General features: G+C 41.6%; 2 protein-coding genes across 3 annotated transcripts; one reads left to right on the top strand and one right to left on the bottom strand.

Moving 5' to 3' along the window:
• Positions 1-2452: 2452 nt before the first annotated feature.
• On the bottom strand, positions 2453-9122 carry ctcf (CCCTC-binding factor (zinc finger protein)). Of its 2 annotated transcripts, none has more exons than XM_054771898.1 (13): positions 8974-9122; positions 7583-7863; positions 7330-7509; positions 6853-7219; positions 6588-6758; positions 6250-6383; positions 6004-6124; positions 5049-5198; positions 4794-4954; positions 4539-4721; positions 4323-4455; positions 4054-4203; positions 2453-3836 (listed from the first exon to the last, which is right to left on the bottom strand). In XM_054771898.1, the coding sequence occupies exons 2-13, from the start codon at positions 7841-7843 to the stop codon at positions 3592-3594; spliced, it is 2256 nt and encodes a 751-aa protein (XP_054627873.1). In that variant the 5' UTR covers positions 7844-7863; positions 8974-9122; the 3' UTR covers positions 2453-3591. The 2 variants fall into 2 exon arrangements, with proteins under 2 accessions (XP_054627873.1, XP_054627874.1); XM_054771899.1 differs by lacking the exon at positions 8974-9122 and adding an exon at positions 7956-8904.
• A 1722-nt stretch (positions 9123-10844) lies between these two features.
• Positions 10845-19193, top strand: LOC129178505 (mucin-2-like). The gene is made up of 8 exons (XM_054770792.1): positions 10845-11064; positions 11969-12072; positions 13162-13630; positions 13717-13809; positions 13907-13943; positions 15957-16028; positions 17349-18509; positions 18593-19193. Exons 1-8 carry the CDS (start codon positions 10966-10968, stop codon positions 18829-18831), a joined length of 2274 nt encoding a protein of 757 aa, XP_054626767.1. The 5' UTR covers positions 10845-10965; the 3' UTR covers positions 18832-19193.
• The last annotated feature ends 138 nt before the right edge of the window (positions 19194-19331 follow it).

The raw sequence follows: 19331 nt of genomic DNA, 5'->3' as shown, positions 1-19331 counted from the left end.
AGCTACTTACAATATCAAAAGGTTGTTTCAGATTGACTGGTTCTGACTACTTGCAAGTCATGTTGCCAGCTTGTATGTTATAAATTGTAATTAAATGTGTGGCGGGCCGGATTCAAATGCTTGGTGGGCTGGATGTGGCCCCCGGGCCGTAGTTTGGCCACCCCTGCTCTAAGGCCTATAACACGCCTCACAAATGCATTTTAGATTATAAAATGCATAAATACTACTGATGACTGATAATGAAAGATGCACAGATGGAATCAGATTCACGGTCAAGCCTTTAGCCTGGTTGTCAGGCTACGGCTACTATTGCGCTTCCATCTCCTGTGGTGCCACCTCCAGCTCCTTCTAAAGCAGCTAGCAGTGGTACGTGACTTTGCTGCTACACAGGCCGCTGGGTCCTCCAGGCTAGCAATCTGAGATGATGCAAGCGTTCCTCCAATGCCACGTCAACATAATCCACACTTGCCTGTTGTAATTCCAGTAACAATTTACAATCATGCATTGACTATGGTGACCAAACATCCTGTTTTCCCAGGACAAGTCTTGTTTTCATGTACTGTCCTGGCCGTCCTGTGTTTTTTTTTTTGTTGTTTTTTTTTGGAAAGTGGTGACAATGCCCAGGTTTTCATTGGGCCATTAAATTGACCGGCATGTAGTCACTATGTATTCTTTACTTGCCTATCTTGCTTGCTGCTGTACCAAGTGAATTCCCTGCTGTGGGATAAATAAAGTACAATACAATACAATACAATACAAGACAATACAATGAGGGCACTCTACTGCAAGTGACATAATAGCTGAGAGGCTGCCATGTAGGCAACCTTTTGAATTAGTGTTGCCAAAAAATGCAAAAAGCCAAAACAGTTAATTCTGTGATTGATCAACTTGCTTGTTGAGTTGAAGGCTCGTAAAATTGAAGACGTCATATACAACAGCGGTTCAAAAAGTCTTGTGACTTTAAAGAACATATTTTCCCAAAAATATTGGTTACATTCCAAAACTTACTTACAGTATATCACATAGTTACATATATGTATACTGTATTTTTATGCTGCATAGTTTATGCTTTGTTATCATGTATTTATAACTATTACAGACTTAGGGTGAATGAGATTGGTTTTCTGAAAAAAACCCCAAAAAAACGACCTATTTTCCGGACAGAAAACGCATGCATGCTAAAAAAATTAAAAACTTCACAACTTTGCAAGGCTGTGAATGCTGAAACACAAATCAGTGGGGAATCCACTGTACTCTATAATTTTTTACAAAATTATGAAAATTTAGCAAAAGAACTCGAAATACAAGCGATTTAAGTTTTGGCATAGCCTTGACAATATTTGTATTATACCATATTTGTTAATAATGTAACCAAAATATCGGGATACCTCTCAGTATGATGCAGCGCAGTTCTTTACCACTGTAAACTACAACCATACTGTATATAGTTCTGTTAATCCATTGGTGACAGTATCAATCAAAGCTGATCTTTGTGCAGCACAGGAATCTTTAGTGGCCTGTGAATTTACAATACGGGGCAAGCAAATTGGCTGTTATTTTGAAATACAACTCCTCCTCCCGGAAAAAGAGAATCCGCTAGTTGCTGTGGCAACAAGGATGTCCCTGTCTTGTCATTGTGTTTTCTTCCTTTAGCTGACGACTCCACGCTGAAACCAAGGAAAAAAGCTAACATAGTGTTTTTTTCCCCGTGGTTGTGGAATGAATGAGAGGCACCGCCGATGTCTCACACAACTATGCTATCGTTAAAACGCGTGGATTTCGTTCGAGGTGCAATAGCTCCAGGGTCATGTTGGCCCACGTAAGTGGGTGGGTGGGCGGGCGGCTTTAAGAATGAAATCATGAGGCTGCTTTCTTGCTGAACGGAACAAACTACATTCTTGCATTAAAACTGTATTTGTATTAAATATACGTTTCCTTACAACGAGGGGCGTCGGATAGAGAACGTGATGGTTATTTAAAAAACAGGAAAGTAAAAAAAACAAGTGATAATCATTAACGTCTTTTCACACAAGAATTCATGTGACAGACACATGCTTGAAAGTATGCGCGTTTCTCCATCACAATATCCGTGGCGTCTTCGATGAATTATGGGCCATTGAGACAGCATTTTACTCGTTTTCAATTTTAACAAACCTGGAACAAATATAAAACATGGGATTACAACTCCAGCCACACATTAAGTAGCCCTCCACACTCAAATGCATTTAACTTGGTGGTCCTTATGTGCAACACAAAAATAAATGGCTCTAGTCAGGTGCAATATAAATGAGTTTTAGTATTAAGTCCTCCATTTAATAAAATATATTTGCAAACAAAATACACAAGTGTTTGTTAGTACTCAACCAATGTCAATCATGTAAGCGTTGCTTTTTCCATTGTACCAAGTATGCACTCACCTCCAAACTTAAATCAAGACTACTGTGAGACTGCAGAAAGCTAAAACATGAGTCCATGTCTACTTTTTATTGGTTGTACCATCTTACATCTGTAGTCAACTGCCAGTCATTTAAAACATCACACTGCCCAGAAGGTATTGCAATCAGTACAAAAAGAAACCATGAACCCAAAGTGGAATGGCTACACAAGGGAGCAAAAGAAAAAAAAAAAAAACGAAAAAGAAGAAAGACATTCTTTGCACATAAAATGACAATGTTTTGTACATAGACATTGTCTAGGGGTGTTACAGTAGCAAGAGGAGATATAAAGTAAGCAGACTAGAAGCTTTGATAAACTAGAATAGGTGTTAAAATAGTTTTTTTTTTTTTTTTAACTAACCACAGCAAAGAAACCAAAAAATAAAAATACAATAAAAATATTTCAAATCTTTTTTGCTGCAATTAACAATAACATTATCTTCTGGTCTCTGGACAGTGATTACATATTTTATAGTCTCCTGTTGTTTTTGCCATCAGAGGCTAACACCGGGTTTAAGGAGTCAAACTGAAAAGCCAATTAAAAGATGGCTTTTGGGGGGCAGTTTTCTAAACCGAAAGATAAACAAGGCTCTTCAGTGGGGACATTGAACATGGATTGAAAAAGTGCAGAAAGATCCATGACATCGGTGATTGATCTCCTTACAATGTTCGCCTGATGACACACGTGATCCTTACCAAGAATAATGTAACAAGTAAAAAATACACAAGGCGATAAAAACTGGGCATGGGTGACAGAGATGAAGATGCACCTAGATCCTCTGAATAGTTACATGCACAAGTCTGGGATTTAGGAAAGCATGATTTTTGATAATGTTGCCAGAATAGGTTTATTAATAATGATGTTCCTACTAATGTACTAAACACCAAGGACAACAATGAGAAGGCTCAAGATACTGTGATGAAATTACAGCCAGCCCAAAACAAATTTTGAAATGAATTTTTGGTAAATAAATCCGTATTAAAAGTCTTTGTCACTCATCCATGTCAATGCATGATTAAAAAGCAAGCCTGCCTTAAATTACAACAGTGATGTTTGTCTATGTAGGATGCAAGTGTTTGTAATCCTAAATGCCAAGAATTAGATGTGGATGTGAACGGGGTCTGTTTGTGTTTACAAGGTCATCCCTTGCATCCATCACCGGTCCATCATGCTGAGGATCATCTCAGGGGTGAGGTCTCCATTTGGTGGAGCCTCTGACAGCTGCATCTCCTGTTCCTGGGACATCTCTTCCATCTGAATAGTGGAATCGCCTTCACCGACAACCACTTCATGTGTGGCGCCCTCTTCCATATCTTCTTGTTCAGCACCGACCTCCTTTTTCACGATGATGTCATCTACCTCTCCAGTGGCCTCGTCCTCAACGCGGATGATAGCAGCCACTGTCAAGAGAGTCTTAGGTCAGTTCTCCAGATAGACCACCAGCACAATGTGCACATTAGACATAAGCACAAGTTCATCTTAATTCTTTCCAGGAAAAAAAAATCCTGCATGTATTATGCATTTTAAAAAGGTAATGTAAAGAGCTAAGGTACATGTACGGAAGGTTTATAGGACCAAACAAACACTGGACTGTGTAAAGTGCATTGTGACACTCACTATCTGGCTTGTTCTTTGGGGGGCGCCCACGCTTCCTCTTGACTGGTGGATCCTCAGGAGCTGCGATCGGAACCACTGGTGGAGCCTGTTCCACTTCGATCTCAGTTAACAAATCATCCTCATCTTCAAGCTCCTCATCAAGTTCAGGTTCTATTCGACAGTGAAATGAAATCAATTTACAATTGAACTGACCTTTCTGCTACTACCACCACCAGCAAGCAAACACTAGTAAAAATAAATAAATACATAAATAAAAAGGGGGCGCATACCCGTGTCGTCGTCATCATCATGCCTGTCCTGCATCTTCCTCTTCCTACCACGGCGACCCTTCTTAGGAGGAGTTCCATTTTGGTCTCCAGGAACTTCACCCATGCAGTTCTCACTGTGGCGCAGCATAGTATTCTGTGTGGTACACATAATAGCATGGTGACACACTGCACAGAGTATTGTGAAGCAGTCACAAATCTGTGTTGGCTATGGCCTACCCTGCGGGTGAACGTCTTGCTACACTTGTTGCAGACAAAGGCAGTGGGCACAAAGTTGGGGTCGTGGTAACGTTTGAAGTGCATGTCCAAAAGCTGCTTCTGTCTGAAAGTTTTCTCACACTGACTGCAGGCAAAGGGTTTCTCCCCAGTGTGTGTACGTTTGTGCATGATCATGTGGCGTTCCTGTCAGGAGAACAGGCAAGTGTGAAGATAGAAGTAAACTGAGGACCAGTCAACATTCTTTTCGTTGCTTACCTGCTTGCAACAGTAGTCACACTGGTCGCATTTAAAACGTTTCTCATTCTTGTGAGTCTTCTGGTGTTGGATAAGAGCATATCGCTCATGAAACACGGCGTCACAGTAACGACATTTCTTTCCCTTCTCAATAAATGAATGTTGCTTTCGCAAATGAACACCTGAGATGGGCAGAGGAAGAACATGATTGGCTTGAGAAAGCTGCACACATGTAATGAAAAGCAAAACTGAGCAAAAAGGGAATGCATCTCTTACCAAGGTCACTCTTGCGTGCGATGACCGTGTCACAATGTGGACAATGGAACTTTGCCACATTCTCCGTGTGTTTCTGCAGAATGTGCATCTTCATGGTGCCACTCTGGGTAAAACGAGCATGGCAGATGTAGCACTCGTATGGCTTCTCGCCTGCGGAAGGCAAGTGTAAGGGTCTTGTAAGTGGATGCTGATTTGAACCAGAGGTCGCAAACCACTTGGTTGTGGTTGGGTTCTGCCCCACCCAAGTACAAGTAACAGACAACTATCAGAGGCAATGATTTTTTTTTTATTGGTTCATGAATAACTACATTAAATTTTATGTAAAAGCGTAATACGGACCATTAAAAAAAATATATACATAAAAGACATTTATTTTACCCTGACCCCACATTCACTACCGGCAGTTACGAAAGGAAACTAAAAAAGGTAACCACGGATTACTACTCTGGATGATGGAGAGACAAGAAAGAAACTGAATTGATGACAGCAGCTCCTTAAAATATGGCTACCGCTTTCATGCTCATGAATGTTCATTGCATTTCATCATTTTAGATTCAAGTTAAAAAGGAACTATCCAGAACCTTCCACAAAGGCATTGATGGCAATGTTAGGCTTACCATCCAAGACTAGATGCTTGGCGACTACCAAACAAGACACTAAAAACACACGGCCTGTCAACCACACACCAAACAATGATGTTATAATCTTATCTGGAAAACAAACCCCAGGCTTGTATGGATGACGAGGCATTATTAATTTTGTGCTTCCAATTTGATATGCTTTTGTTTGCTTTATACATGATGCATAATAATAAATAGCAATAGATTACTGTACTGTCCATGTCCCCTCCCCCATAGGTTTGTGGGAACGCAAGCAGGTCCATGGAATCAAAAAGGTTGAGGATCACTGCTTAAACCATGTTTCAACCCCTGGAAGTATCCAAAAAGTATCTCACCCGAGTGTGTCCTCATGTGTCTTTTCAATTTGTAAGTGTCCCTGCTAGCATAGCTGCACAGACTGCACTGGAAGGGCCGCTCTCCAGTGTGAGAGCGGATGTGCCTTTTCAACTTGCTCACCTAGGAACGGAGTAACAAATACATAAACACACACAAAACAATTAGGATTGGCACAATACATGAGGGCATATGCTGTCAATTCAGTCTTGATGGTAACAAAAGAGAATCCTGATGTGATCACTAACCTCCACACTGCAATAGTCACACATGGAGCACTTGAAGGGCTTCTCATGTGTGTGCTTGTAGCGACGATGGCGCACCAACTCTCCGCTAGTCACAAACGCCATGTCACAGTCAGTGCATTTGTGTGGTCGGGTGCCTAAGGATTTGATAAACATAATTGGACCATGTACCATCCCCGTCTCATTTTAAACAGTACACAATACATAAAAAAAATAAACAGCATTAGAATACCATAACGACTGTGACCCCCCAGTCATTTGTAGGACAATGACACTTCACATCAAACTATGTACACAAAAATATCAAGTTGTACTGAAGGTTGAAAAGGTGTCTGTTCTACCTGTGTGGGTGTTGAGGTGGTTTCTCAGCAGTGTGACTGTTCTAAAGGCCCTTCCACACAAGTGACATTTGTGTGGTCTCTCATCTGTGTGGCTCTTCATATGCCTGTCCAGGTTAGAGCGCCGTGGGCATGTGTAGCTACATAGCTCACACTGGAAGGTCTTCTTCACACCTGGTCAAGTAGAAGAACCATATCAGAAACCAACCAAACTCTCTCCACAGTCAATCAAGTCTGTGTGCCTATTTCCCAAAACAACACAGCTTACCTTTTTTCTTGATCTTAGTGGGCTTAGGGGGCTTCATGTTTCCAACAACCTTTTCTGCATTCACCTCTGACAGCAGGCCCTCCTGCTGCTCTTCCTCAAAGTCGTACACAGAAACATCCATGTCTCGGTCGCCCTCCGCATAACGCAGACGGCTTTTCTTTCCCTTCTTTCCTTTGCGGACCGGCGTGATCGGCTGGTAGTCTGGGTCCTTCTGCCATCCTGTTTGAGGCTCAGTGGGTTCTTGATCTGCTGCCACTTCGCCTTCCTCTCCCTCTTCTTCCCTTGTCCCTTGAAGCTCATTGTGGACAGCTTGGAGCTCCTCTTGCTCCACAGTCTCCACTTCACCATTAGCCCCCACTTTCACCACCTAGTAAAACAGACATTTTTCATAGGCAAACCTTTCAAGTCAAGTTCTGATTAGATGACAAAAACTTTTATTGAAGAGATGTTTAGTTTGATGCTTTACTTTACCCTTACCTGGAAACCTTCAGGCAAGGGAAGTGTGTGACAGATAACCGGCTCTGCATCCTTATTAGCTGACCCATCCACATAGGTGGCCTGAAGGCCATCTACTGTAGTTGTTGTGACTGGAACCTGCACTAGCTGTAGCTGTCCAAGACCTAAAGCAGCACCAGCTTGCTCCTCCATATTTACAACCTATGCATAATAATAAACGTTACTCAACAGAACCATTTGATAGAAAGCGATGCCAACCATGTCCTTAACTGACCTGAAGGGTGATGATCTGACCCTCGTCTCCACCAGTTACAGTCACTGTGCCCCCTCCCTCCAGCACCTCTGTCTTCATTTGCAACAAAGTTGGATCCAGGGCATCCATCACCATCATCTCCATGTTGCCTGGAACCTCCACAGCTTGTGATGCTCCCGCCACCCCTTGGATCACAGCATCTCCTGCCTCTGGAAGAACACCACCTTCGGGAGCCAGGGCCGCTGCATGGGTGGTCTCCATGGAAACAACATCGCCCTCCATGGCAACGGGCCGTCAACACTCTAAAATTTGAGAAGACCAGGAGATTTGTCCATGAAAACTTTGTATAGTGATATTGTAATTATGTTATTGTTTGACACAATGCGCTACATACATTGTGTAATGAAACAAAGTGAAGTGAAAGGAAACTCAATTCCAAACTCCACCAACTCAAACTCTGCTATGGAGCAAAGCGTCGTTAAAAAAAAAATCTTGACAACAGACCTCCAAGTGATCGCCATTTACCAAAAAACGATTCTGTGCACTTTCCTTTAGACACGTTAGGCTTCATGAACTATCGAGTTAGTCAAGTTCCTGTACGCAGAAAACCATGTGTTGAAGATGGTGGGAGTTGAATATAAACGTTTTGACGACGAATAACGCCGTCTATGCAACCTTGGGAGTTTATTCAAATCACCTCTGTTGACACACCTGATGAAGCCAGGAGTTACCGCGCGGCTATTGCAACAGCAACTTAGTTCAATGACATATGGGAACAGTTTGTTGAGACGAAACCACGCGTTTCGAACAAACCGAACGTTAAATGGCATCAAAGCAGCGAATGGAACCATGGCAAAATGTGGCATTTAGCATCATCACGAGTCGAGCTGAGTGGATAAGATACTGGTGGCGTGCTTGGGGTTCGCAGAATGTAGATATCGCGATCGGACTATTTCAAAGTCGCTCTTTCGATTTTAAAATAAACGTTTCTGTTAAACTGGCCATCTTATGGTACAACAGTCTAATTCCACACAAGTGTTTAAACGCTGCGAACTCAAATAATAACTTATATTTGTTTGTTGACTGGGAGGCGCGAGGACGATTGAAAACAGGAAACAAAGGGCACGATAAGATGGACGTCAGGCCTAAAGTAAGTTAAAACAGAAAGACACATTCAGACGACCATCGCTAGGCAGTTCCAACAAAACAGCACGCAAAAAGCACTAAAACACACGCCAGAGACAGCGAGTTAGAGTTTAGAGACAGATTTAGTGAATATTGGATAACGATAGAGGGAGACAAACACCCCCCGCCAGTCGGTAACGTTAAGCCCCACCGTGACACCTAGAGGCCGACGCCAGCTCCTACAAAAACGTCTCCGTGTTTGCGGGCAAAGTACAGATTCAACTTACCGCAGAGTGCTTATTTTAGCGTTATATTCTGCTCGAGGCCTGTCGAATGCGGGTACTCGCTTCAATTCTACGTGGACGTCTGAATAAGATGTGTGCTGGCCTGATAATTTTCTCCCGCTTTAGAATAGAGGGCCTCACACAAAATGGCGGCTGTTAAGGGCGAAGGAGCATGCGCACACATAAGGCCCAGCGGTGAAGGGGCGTGTCCGAGCTGGGACCGAGGCGCCAGATTTGAATTCATGCGTGGGCGTGGCGAACGAGACAAGTTGGTCACATGATTTGCAGTACCGCCGTGCAAATTTATTTGGCAAAGAATACAGATAAATATCTACTTTCATGCCATACATATCGACATAAGCGCCATTTGTGCGCATTCTGGACTACCAGCTAAGGTTCTCAACAGAGTGAATTAAGACGTAATTCACACAATATACCACATGGGGGCGTACAGTATGCAAACTAGTGAGCCGTGATTATTTCTACATCCTTCCTAATGAAACTTCAGCACGCCATTGGAAAAAAGAACACTGGCACTGCAGATATTACTTGTTCAAGGTAAAAAAATACAATAGATAAAATAAGATACAAGTAGCCTCTAAAATAACTGACTGTATATATATATATATATATATATATATATATATATATATATATATATATATATATATATATATATATATATATATATATATATATATATGTATACGTATTGTTCTAATGTACTGTTTGCTTTACAAAATAACATTTTTACTGTCACATGACACAGATTATGCCTTCAACCGCTGTTGTTTACAATGCTTACAAATCAATAGCGTTAGGCTACCATAACTTTAGCATGTACACCCAGTCACAAAAAAATCTATTTAACAAATTTTTAATATATATATATAAGGAGGTATACATCTTCCACGAAAAAGTGGCAAAAACATTTCACTATAAAATCAGTTTTTACTGTCACTGAATATGTTATGGTGTTATAGATACATTGCCTTTGTTCTCTACCACTATAGTTGGCATTGCAGTTCTGAAGTGAATAATTGGATTTGTGGACATTGTGACAACCAATACAAAAATGATACCAGGACTGCTGCTATGACTTAAACAAAGCATGTGTTCTATTTAACTTGCTGAATAGTACCATGTGACGCATTCAATCTTTTATGTAAGTGTCACTGATTTGCATTGCTTTAAAATGACCAGCTTTCACTATGACAGAAATGTTTAATGTTGAATATTTTTTCATTATAGGTTTATGAAAAGACTTCACACGCCTTCATAAGTGGGAAAGTTATTTCAGGATCACCGGGTATCGAACTGGTCCTTCACACTCACTCACACAGGCTCTCATGGCTGTTGTAGGCTATATGTAAAGGAAAGAAAACCATATTACTCGGTCTTGATCATCTACTGGTATATAAATACATCAAAGTGCTTAAAAAAGTTTATCAGTTCAAACAAGGTGACAAAGCCTGTAGGGAAATTCTTCATGTGTTTGCAGATGTTTTTCTGAGCCGTATGATGTGTTCATCCACTGGGTGAACTGGCTTGTTGTCAATGTCTTTAATAGTACTGAAATAAAAATGTAATTATATGCGTAGCCTATTTTATATGTACAAAAATACAAATTGTGAAGGTCTTGCACTTATGGCATTTGAGAGATTTCGCATGTAAAATAAATGATGAATTTGTTACATAACCATTCCTATTCACTTGTCCTATTCACTTATGGTTACTGAAGTCCACTCATGTCCACTGTCATAGATGTCCTTAAAACAAATGTCCACATTATTTTCTCATCAGTTTCCTCTCTAAGGGGAGGGGGCAGAAGAAGGCGAGGCTCTGTTGTCATATCTGTCAGTCTCGCTGAGGCTGGCCCCTCCCACCTCAGCAAAAGCATTACATACTGCTGGTGCTTGTGCTCTTAGCAACGGTGCCTCAGCAACAGAGCCAAGGCAACAGAGCTCCACGGCAACAGAGTGCCGTGTCTCCCCAATGGAGTTGCCATTGGGCGGACCAGCTCTCAGGCACTACACCCAGAGCAGACCAAGACCTCACCGGCAAAAACTCAACTATCGTCCCAGCAGACCGCAGGTACAGTCAAATATGATATCAGAGCATGAAGGGAAGGTAGTGTGTGTGTGTGTGTGTGTGTGTGTGTGTGTGGAGAGAAAATGGAAGGGAGAGAGGAGACGTAATAGGGTGCAGAGGGGAGAGGCAGGGGGAAGGGAAGGGACGGTTAGAGGGGGAGAGCTGCAAAGATGCCTGCTCCCTGCTTGAATAAGCCAGTGCCATTGTGCCGGTAACTAGCTGTGTGAAGAAACCACAAATGGCATTTGCTGTGATTTGCTAGAGCGTGATTGCCTGAATAGGATTGCAGATGGTAGTTTGGCTTGGATCTCCCTTTTTCTCTGTGCTCACACTGAAAAAAAGCCTGCAGCCTTCCTTTTTTCACATTATTGTGTATAAGAAAATGTGCATCATCTCCCTTTTTCTTCATGGCTCATCGTGTTGTCACATAGCTCTCTGGCTGTAGACATCCTGTCACTCCCTTAGAGCCAGTGGCCAGGGACACAAAATCCAAGCAATTCCCCTGACTGGGTATCAAGTCGCAGTGACTTCTGCTAAATTTGTGCTCTGCTGCAAACTGTCCCTGCTTTTATAGCTACACTGTATATATGAGCATAGATGTTAATCTGATCAGGATGTTTCAATGTATATAACTGCTATATTGATAATGAATTATCCACACTGGAAAAACGAGAGATCTTGAATGTAAAATCCATGCCCCCTCGCCCCCTCCCATTGTATGTTACTGAGCAACTGCCTCTCAGGAGGCTGGTTTGTAGCAAAAGACTGAAGCCAAAATACACCTATAGAGACACTAGTGAACGGCTGTGTGGGTTTTATAGAGGTCAGTGTTACATAATTTGAAGTTACATTTTGAGATTTTCAGCAAAATGATGTTATGCATATTTGTATCTTGTACAAATGATAGGAGACAATAATTGAGAGTGAAAATGAAGTCCTTGAGCTCATCGGGCGTGTTGATGAAGGAGTGGAGGAGTTCTTTACCAAGAAAGTTCTTCCTGCTGAGATGGAGTGAGTATCAACAGTTACAGTTGCTAAAAGCCAATTTTCTACTAATTCCACCATTTTCAGGAATTTTTATTACCAATGACCTATTTACCCTGGTAAAATAATTCCATATAAGTCCTACCCTGCTATTGGGTACTTTTATCGGGGTAAGTTTGGCGTTGAGTTGTTCTTTTAATCAGGTAATGTCGGTGGAAACGTGCTAAGGTTTCCAAAAGTGGCTCTTCTCCTTTGATACTGTGTCAGTGACGTGGGGTTAGGTTCATGGCTGGAAGGATTGCACATTCAAACCATAGGTGAAGCTTAGATTGCTGCTATTTCACCTGCAAGCAATCATTTTTCAATTTTTTTTCTTTCAGAAAATGTTAAAAATGATCGCACAGAATATGCATTTAGTACACAGATCAGTGAACGTGTTTTTATTTATTTTTATTTATTTATTTATTTTATGTTATCATAGTGCCTCACCTGCCTCCCCTGGCCGCTTATCACGCCACTGTATATAGATAATATAATGTGTGAGGTTAAAAAAAGAGTGAAAGAACTTAACTAGCTTATTCATACATAATACTGTGCAAAAGTGTATGTGCCAACACAAGATTTGTTGTTTCAGTAATTATATAATGACAGATTATTCACGCTTCTTCTTCCTCTTCTACAACCAGAATGTTACTCAGTAGAGTACAAGCCTACACAAAGGAAACTCTGGAAGCTGTATTTGGGTTTAGTAGTTAGAGGGCTACTTCCTAGTTCAAGGAGGATGAGGAACAAACAGGTGGTGTTATTGTAATTCCGGTGGGTGGATGGTTTAATTCATGCCACGGCGACTTAGACTGCGTGAACACCTTTACACACATCATCACCAAATTTCAATGTGTTATTCCTTGGCCCATGTACCACCCCTCGATGAAAATGACTTTTGTAATTTTTGAGCAATTAGAGCAATCCAACTATGTCAATCCTACTACAGTATTTTCTTTTAATATGTCAAAATGTGAAAAAGGTCATGAAGCAACAAAGCTAGCGGTGGCCTAAGACTTTTGCATAGTGCAGTATGCTACACGTTGATTTGATACAACTGAACCCTGTGCATAGGAAAAAGCAAGATGAGGAACCATTACACGAGGAGTCCATCACAGTGGACGAAGTGGTTCCTGCCACCTCAATCCCCTGCCCACCCCCCACAAAAACACTCAGGAGGAAGCTTGGGGATTTCTTTACCCTCAGAAAGAGACGAGGTGTGAAATCAGAGCCTGGCCATGAGGGCCGACCCAAGAAGGCTTCCATCGCTGATCTCATTCGTCCTCTTAGGGAGGCGGCCAGAGCCGAGAAAGAAAAAGATAAGGACAGAGTCAAAGAACACGACAAGGAGAATGAAAAGGAGAAAGGGAAAGAGCAACCCAGTAGTATCACCGGAGAGTTAGCTGTGCAGGAAACACTCGCCTCGGATGCGCCGCCACTGAGGGGAGAAGTGGCGCCACCACGCCGTGCTCTCAGAGAAGGGAAATCCCAGTCTCTTATTTTACTGTCTGGTTCAGCAGCAGGGACCGCCAATGCCAGAAAGGTGAGTGCACACACAATTACAGAGCATACATGTTCTCAGCCCTCTGATCCTGAGATACCTTTAAAAATAATTGCTCACGATTTCAGAAACAACTTGAAGGACAACACAGCTTTGAACAGAAACTTCATCTTATGCTTCAGCGTATTGGAGTTTCCAAAGCTCAGCCAGAAGAGACACAGGTGTGTGTTTGTGTCTTTAAAATTATGGATCTCTAAAGTAGATACTAGTTGCTACTATACTCTCAAACAGATCATATATTCTCTTTCATTCATATAGAATCCAGAGAGAGAGATGAAAAAGGCAGAATCTGAAGGTATGTCAATTTATCTACCTGCAAAAGTATGAATTAATCACACCCACAAATACAGTATATACAATCTATATATATATATGTACAGTATGTGTATATACCAGTGATGTGTGGTAAGGTTCATGGCTGGTGAGGCACTGACTCCTTTGGAGTTTTTTTAATATTAATACAGGTTGCTCATTAAGGGGGTAACAAAAAAGAGAAAGACGTGTGTACATGTCTCACATCTTGTATTGTGGATGATGGGCAATTTTTTTTTTAAAGTGCAGTTTTCTTTGAGCGAGTGTATGCATCCACACATCACATTCAGCTATTTTTTATGATATCTGGCTTGTATATTAGGCTGTAAACCTTTATAACATCACCTAAAGTCCAACATCTGTCCGGTGGTAACTAAAGGGAGGCTACATTAAAAAGTTTGCCCCCTGTTTCAAAACCAGAAGTGAGGCGGACTGTCTCTAGGTCATGTGGTTGCAACCTAGCAATTTGATCAGGAAATGTGTAAATTCAGTGATTTTTACTTAAAAAAATGTAAAATACATAGTGAAATCATAGAGAATATACATTTATAACACAGTTCAATGGACACACGTGAATGTCATTGTTTTTTTCAGGGTTTTATGCTGCCGATGCAGATCACATAGATTAAGTGTAAATGTTTACATTTATTTATGATGAGTGCTATTTGCCCGTGGTGCCGTATAAGGGCGGAAAGTTAGGACAATTCCAAAGTCCCGTGACTGCCAGGGGACCCAAAAAATAGGTACCGTAAAGCACCGTGTATAAACCGCACTTTTTTTCCACTGGTAAAAAATCGGGGTGTGGTTTATACACGATGACAGGTCTGTGACCAGACGCAGAAATTGAGGAGAAGCCCATTTTAGATAGCCGTCTGTGGGTCAGACAGTTGCTTTGACTTTACCGCCCTCTGCTGTACAGTTGCTGAAAATGCTTGTGTATGCAACTAACTTATCTGACGGCTGTCTGTATTTTCACACAATCACACAACAATCTCTATATACACTGACAAAGAGAAGCAGTGAAAGATAAGGTATCAAAACATCTCTGAAAATTGCAAATGTCTTTATTTTGATTTATTATTATTATTATTAATAACAATAATAATAATAATAATCTGTGCTTAGCCATAATATTAAAGATTTAGATGCCGAAGTTCAGATTTCTCCTTTATTCTTCTTTTTGAAATTGCTTAGTACCTTTACGCATGTTGATTTGAGATGAAAGAGTTGGCAAGCATTTATGAACTAAATTTTTTTTTTTCCCGCCGTGAGCCTGAAAATGGGGGTGCGGTTAGTACACGGGTGCGGTTATGCACGGTACGGTACGGTAATTATTAAAAAAATAAAAATAATTAACCAGAATTCCTGGTTGCACCCCTGCTATTGGCTATATGATATGAAAAACAGAACCATAAAATCACCTTCATTTCGACAAAAGCATATTTGACTTACTTTTTCAAGAGAACATATATCACTCGTGAAACTTACAGAGGATGAGACGCCTCCTTTAAGAAGAGTTTGGATGTGAGAGTACATAGTTTGAAGGGGTTTATATAATATATTATAATATATATTAGAATTTATATATGATATATATAATTTATATCACTCTCACAAACAGCAGGTAAGTTCCTCACTGCAGACATGTTTGTTTTTGGTTTGGCACGGCAAAGCAGTGTGACGGAAAGTGGGTGGGGACCATCTTTACAGGCTGCATGCTGCAATACTATAGTACGAGCCAAAGGCGACTTTTGTGATCGCCGTTGAAAGGCATTTATTGACATATGCCGATCACGTACTTTTTCACGGAAATCGGCTGATATTGATCGGTGGCCAATCGATCATAGCATCCCTAGTTTTTTGGGGTGTTTTTTTTTCCATTATGATGGGTGAGGCCTCAACTTCCTCCCCTGACCGCACATTACTGGTATGTATGCATATTAATCTTGGAATCTTTACTTTTAGCTAAATTGTTCTATATATTTTTTTCTCTCAGGCACCATTATTGACAGTAAAGCTGAGCCAACACCGACTTTCACAAAACACAGAACTATGTCAGCATCATCAGGTAAAATACACCGATTACTTTCACATACAGTACAGTACTACACAAAAGTCTTAGGCCACCAGTACCTCTTAAGGTTTCTATAACAGTCATTTAGACATAGTAAAACATGTAGTTTGCAGGATTAGGCAAGGAAGAAATCATTCCATTTTGCTGGGGATCTTCGTAAAGGCACAGATATTAGGGCGGGTATAATGATGGATTAATTGATCAGAATTCTGTCGGTTGCGTGAAACTGATAGTTGAGACACCAAGCACTAATGAAGCATAATATACTTGCCTGCATCCCAGCGCATAGTTGCCTCTCCATTCTTGTGTATGTGACAGAGATGCTTGCATCTTCTTCCGCTGTGGAACGCACACGCATCAAGATGGCTGCGACACTCCGTCGCGGAAGTAGATGCAAGCGTCTTCGTCACATACACAAAAATGGAGAGGCAACAGTGCGTAGGGATACGTCGGGAGACAAATACAACGCAGAGCGATTTGTGAGGTCGGACTTTTTTAAAGTAGGCATTTTTGTGATGCAAATGTATTACTCTTTTGAACACATATTGCTTTGAGAAGCCAAACCCCTTACTTGTGAAACCCCAGCGACTACCTGGAACTACGTTCTTCATCACTGAAATCCAACCAGAACTGGACTTAGGAGACCAAGTGGGGGGTGGGTCGCTGTTGGTGAACTACACTGCTGATGGGGACGTCATACAACTTCATGCCAAAAAGTCAGAACTATCCCTTTTAACACTTTTAATGCACAATGTCACAGTCAAAGTTACGTAATTGTTCATCTAACGCACATAGTACAATGAACAACTTCATGCTGTCACCTTTCTTCTGCACTGAGGAGTTCGAGCGCATTATGTAAATCTCAGTGTTCAACGCTAATGTAGTCAAGCCCTTTTTAATTTTTATTGACGGGCCCCCTACGGCAATCTGCATACCCTTAGGAGTACGCGCACCCCACTTTGGGAACATCGGAGCTATGGGAAGTTGAACTACAACTGCACAGATCTGCACTATGGCACAACTCACAATGGCATTGAAACAGGTGTTCAGAACATTCAGAAAAATTTGCTGATCATTAATTTTTCCCATAGTTCATCAAGAAAATGTATTTATATTACAAGTGTGCACGTCTGATGGCGCTCACAGAGGTCGATGCGCAGGTCGTTTGTATGAATGTTCAGACACTCGGGAACATTTCTCTATGGTCAATATAACATTACTAAAACAACAATTCTAATGGTGGCCTAAGACTTTTGCACAGTACTGTATGCATATGTAAATCGGAATAAATATACTTGACCTTTTACTCATCAGATACGAGGCATCAAATTCGACCAAGCATGTCAGCACATGAGTCAGCTGGAAAGCCACCATTGCTTCCAAAGCCAGTCATCAAGCCCACATCTGGCCGCAACACGCCTGAGAATGAGCTGGTCCAAATAGAAGAAGGGGAAACAAGCACACCCACTAACATAAAGAGTCCAACTGCTGCTCCATCTGGCCCCGCTACTCCTGCTGTAACCACAAACGTCACCTCTGACTCGACCAATGCTCCTATTTCCTCTTCTTGTACTGTAACATCCGACTCTGACTTACCTACTGTTAACACTGATGCAACACCCACAAAAGGTACAGATCAAGATGGCAAACCTTCTGAGTCGAAAGCTGAGCCTGTTAGCACAGAACCATCCTCCTCTAGTTTCCCAACAACTCTTACAGAACCCTCCACCCCTGTCCCTAGTACTTCCACTTGCTTGGAGTCTATTACTCCGAGCTTCTCTGCCACTTCCGACTCGACAACTTCCGTAACCATCTTGGAAAACGTTTATGATAATCGCAGTGAAAGCCTGGCAAAATCAACAGATGTGTCAGTAAAGCCGGCAAGACCAGAGTCAAATGGCACAGTTTCAGTTGGTGATGAAGCCATTACTGTCATCGCCACTGCAGCAACGACTATCCAGGTAGCAGATGTCAAACCTGATGCTGCAACCACCACCAGTTCTGTTACTGTAGCTAGTGATGACTTAATTTCAGTCCCCCCTACAAGCCCGATATCGTCAAAAAGCACTAAAAGCACATGTGTGGCCCAGAGCTCAACTCCTCCCACATCTGATACCCCCATTACCAGCCCCTCCACCCTTCCTCCTGCCAGCACCAACTCCATTACCACCACAACATCTACTGACTGCATCGACTCTTCTTCCTCCATTGTCCCCCACTCCCCATCCAGCAAAATCAACATCACAGACTCCATCTCCACTACCACAAGTAACGCAGGTGTAACGACCACAGATGCAATTACCTCCCCGCTCACGACTGACCCACTTTCCTATAAGAAGACCAGCTCAGTTATTACCTGCCTCCTTGCTTCTGATGACTCCAGTTTAACCACTCCAGCACTCACCCATGATAGTCCAGGACAAGATTTACAGGCAAATATTGATGAAAGATCAAGTCCGACGTTTAAGGACATAGGTAAGTATGACTTGGAGGTGTGATCTAATTCATGCATTCTTTGTTTTGGTTTGACATCAGTATATTTTCTCTCCCATTAACAGACGTGGAGCAAAAGAGCAAACAAACTGAAGGCAAGGTAGTCACGGATGATGCAGAAGAGAGTGAGCCTTGTAAGGAGAAAGCAACTCAAGAAAACAGTGATGTGACAAAGAAAGAAGTGCAAGAGGCAAGTGTGAAAGCTGAAGATATCGCGGTGGCAACTGAAGTGGTGGCGACTGAACCTGAATTGGAAAAGGAGCGCCTAAACCCAGAAGAAACAAAGTCTGTGGATGGAAAGTAATTAAAAAGAATATATATGGAATTGCTTAATTTGGGACCAACTACTGTGAAGTAGGCAGGTTAGGCCACAGTAAAGGGTAAAGGTTAAATGATCCATGGCACTTCCTATACAGGGACCACCAACACAACAGCAGCACACCACACACACGGTGGGCCACTGGACCAAAGAACTGAGATCCCCTTGGTGTGATGTAATCAACAATTCCAGCAGTGTCTTTGTCCTTTTTTTAAACTTGTGTTTGAATTTTGCATTGCACGTATGATTATGTACCATAAGAAAAATACTGTGTTTTAAAGACACCATGTTTACAATAGATGGATAAGAGAAAATAGATATGACTATTAAATGGATTATTGAATTGAGTTAGTGAGGTGCTTTTGTTTAACGAGTGAACTTTTCTCAATGAAAAATATGAATTGGTTCTGTGACCTGATCTATTTTAGTGTTATAGATATACAGCACAGTACATGCATGCTCCATAATGGTGTTGAATGGCACAT

Source organism: Dunckerocampus dactyliophorus, chromosome 3, assembly GCF_027744805.1.
Source record: "Dunckerocampus dactyliophorus isolate RoL2022-P2 chromosome 3, RoL_Ddac_1.1, whole genome shotgun sequence".
In the NCBI taxonomy this organism is placed as follows: Eukaryota; Metazoa; Chordata; class Actinopteri; order Syngnathiformes; family Syngnathidae; genus Dunckerocampus; species Dunckerocampus dactyliophorus.
This window is presented reverse-complemented; position numbering and strand designations above follow the sequence as displayed.

Coding starts and splice junctions, on each gene's coding strand:
- ctcf (XM_054771898.1), bottom strand. CDS start 7,843: ATGGAGGGCGATGTTGTTTCCATGGAGACCACCCATGCAGCGGCCCTG. Junction 4,456..4,538: donor GCAAGACGTTCACCCGCAGG/GTAGGCCATAGC, acceptor TGTACCACACAG/AATACTATGCTGCGCCACAG. Junction 4,204..4,322: donor TGATGATGACGACGACACGG/GTATGCGCCCCC, acceptor ACTGTCGAATAG/AACCTGAACTTGATGAGGAG.
- LOC129178505 (XM_054770792.1), top strand. CDS start 10,966: ATGGAGTTGCCATTGGGCGGACCAGCTCTCAGGCACTACACCCAGAGC. Junction 12,073..13,161: donor GTTCTTCCTGCTGAGATGGA/GTGAGTATCAAC, acceptor CCCTGTGCATAG/GAAAAAGCAAGATGAGGAAC. Junction 13,810..13,906: donor CTCAGCCAGAAGAGACACAG/GTGTGTGTTTGT, acceptor TCATTCATATAG/AATCCAGAGAGAGAGATGAA.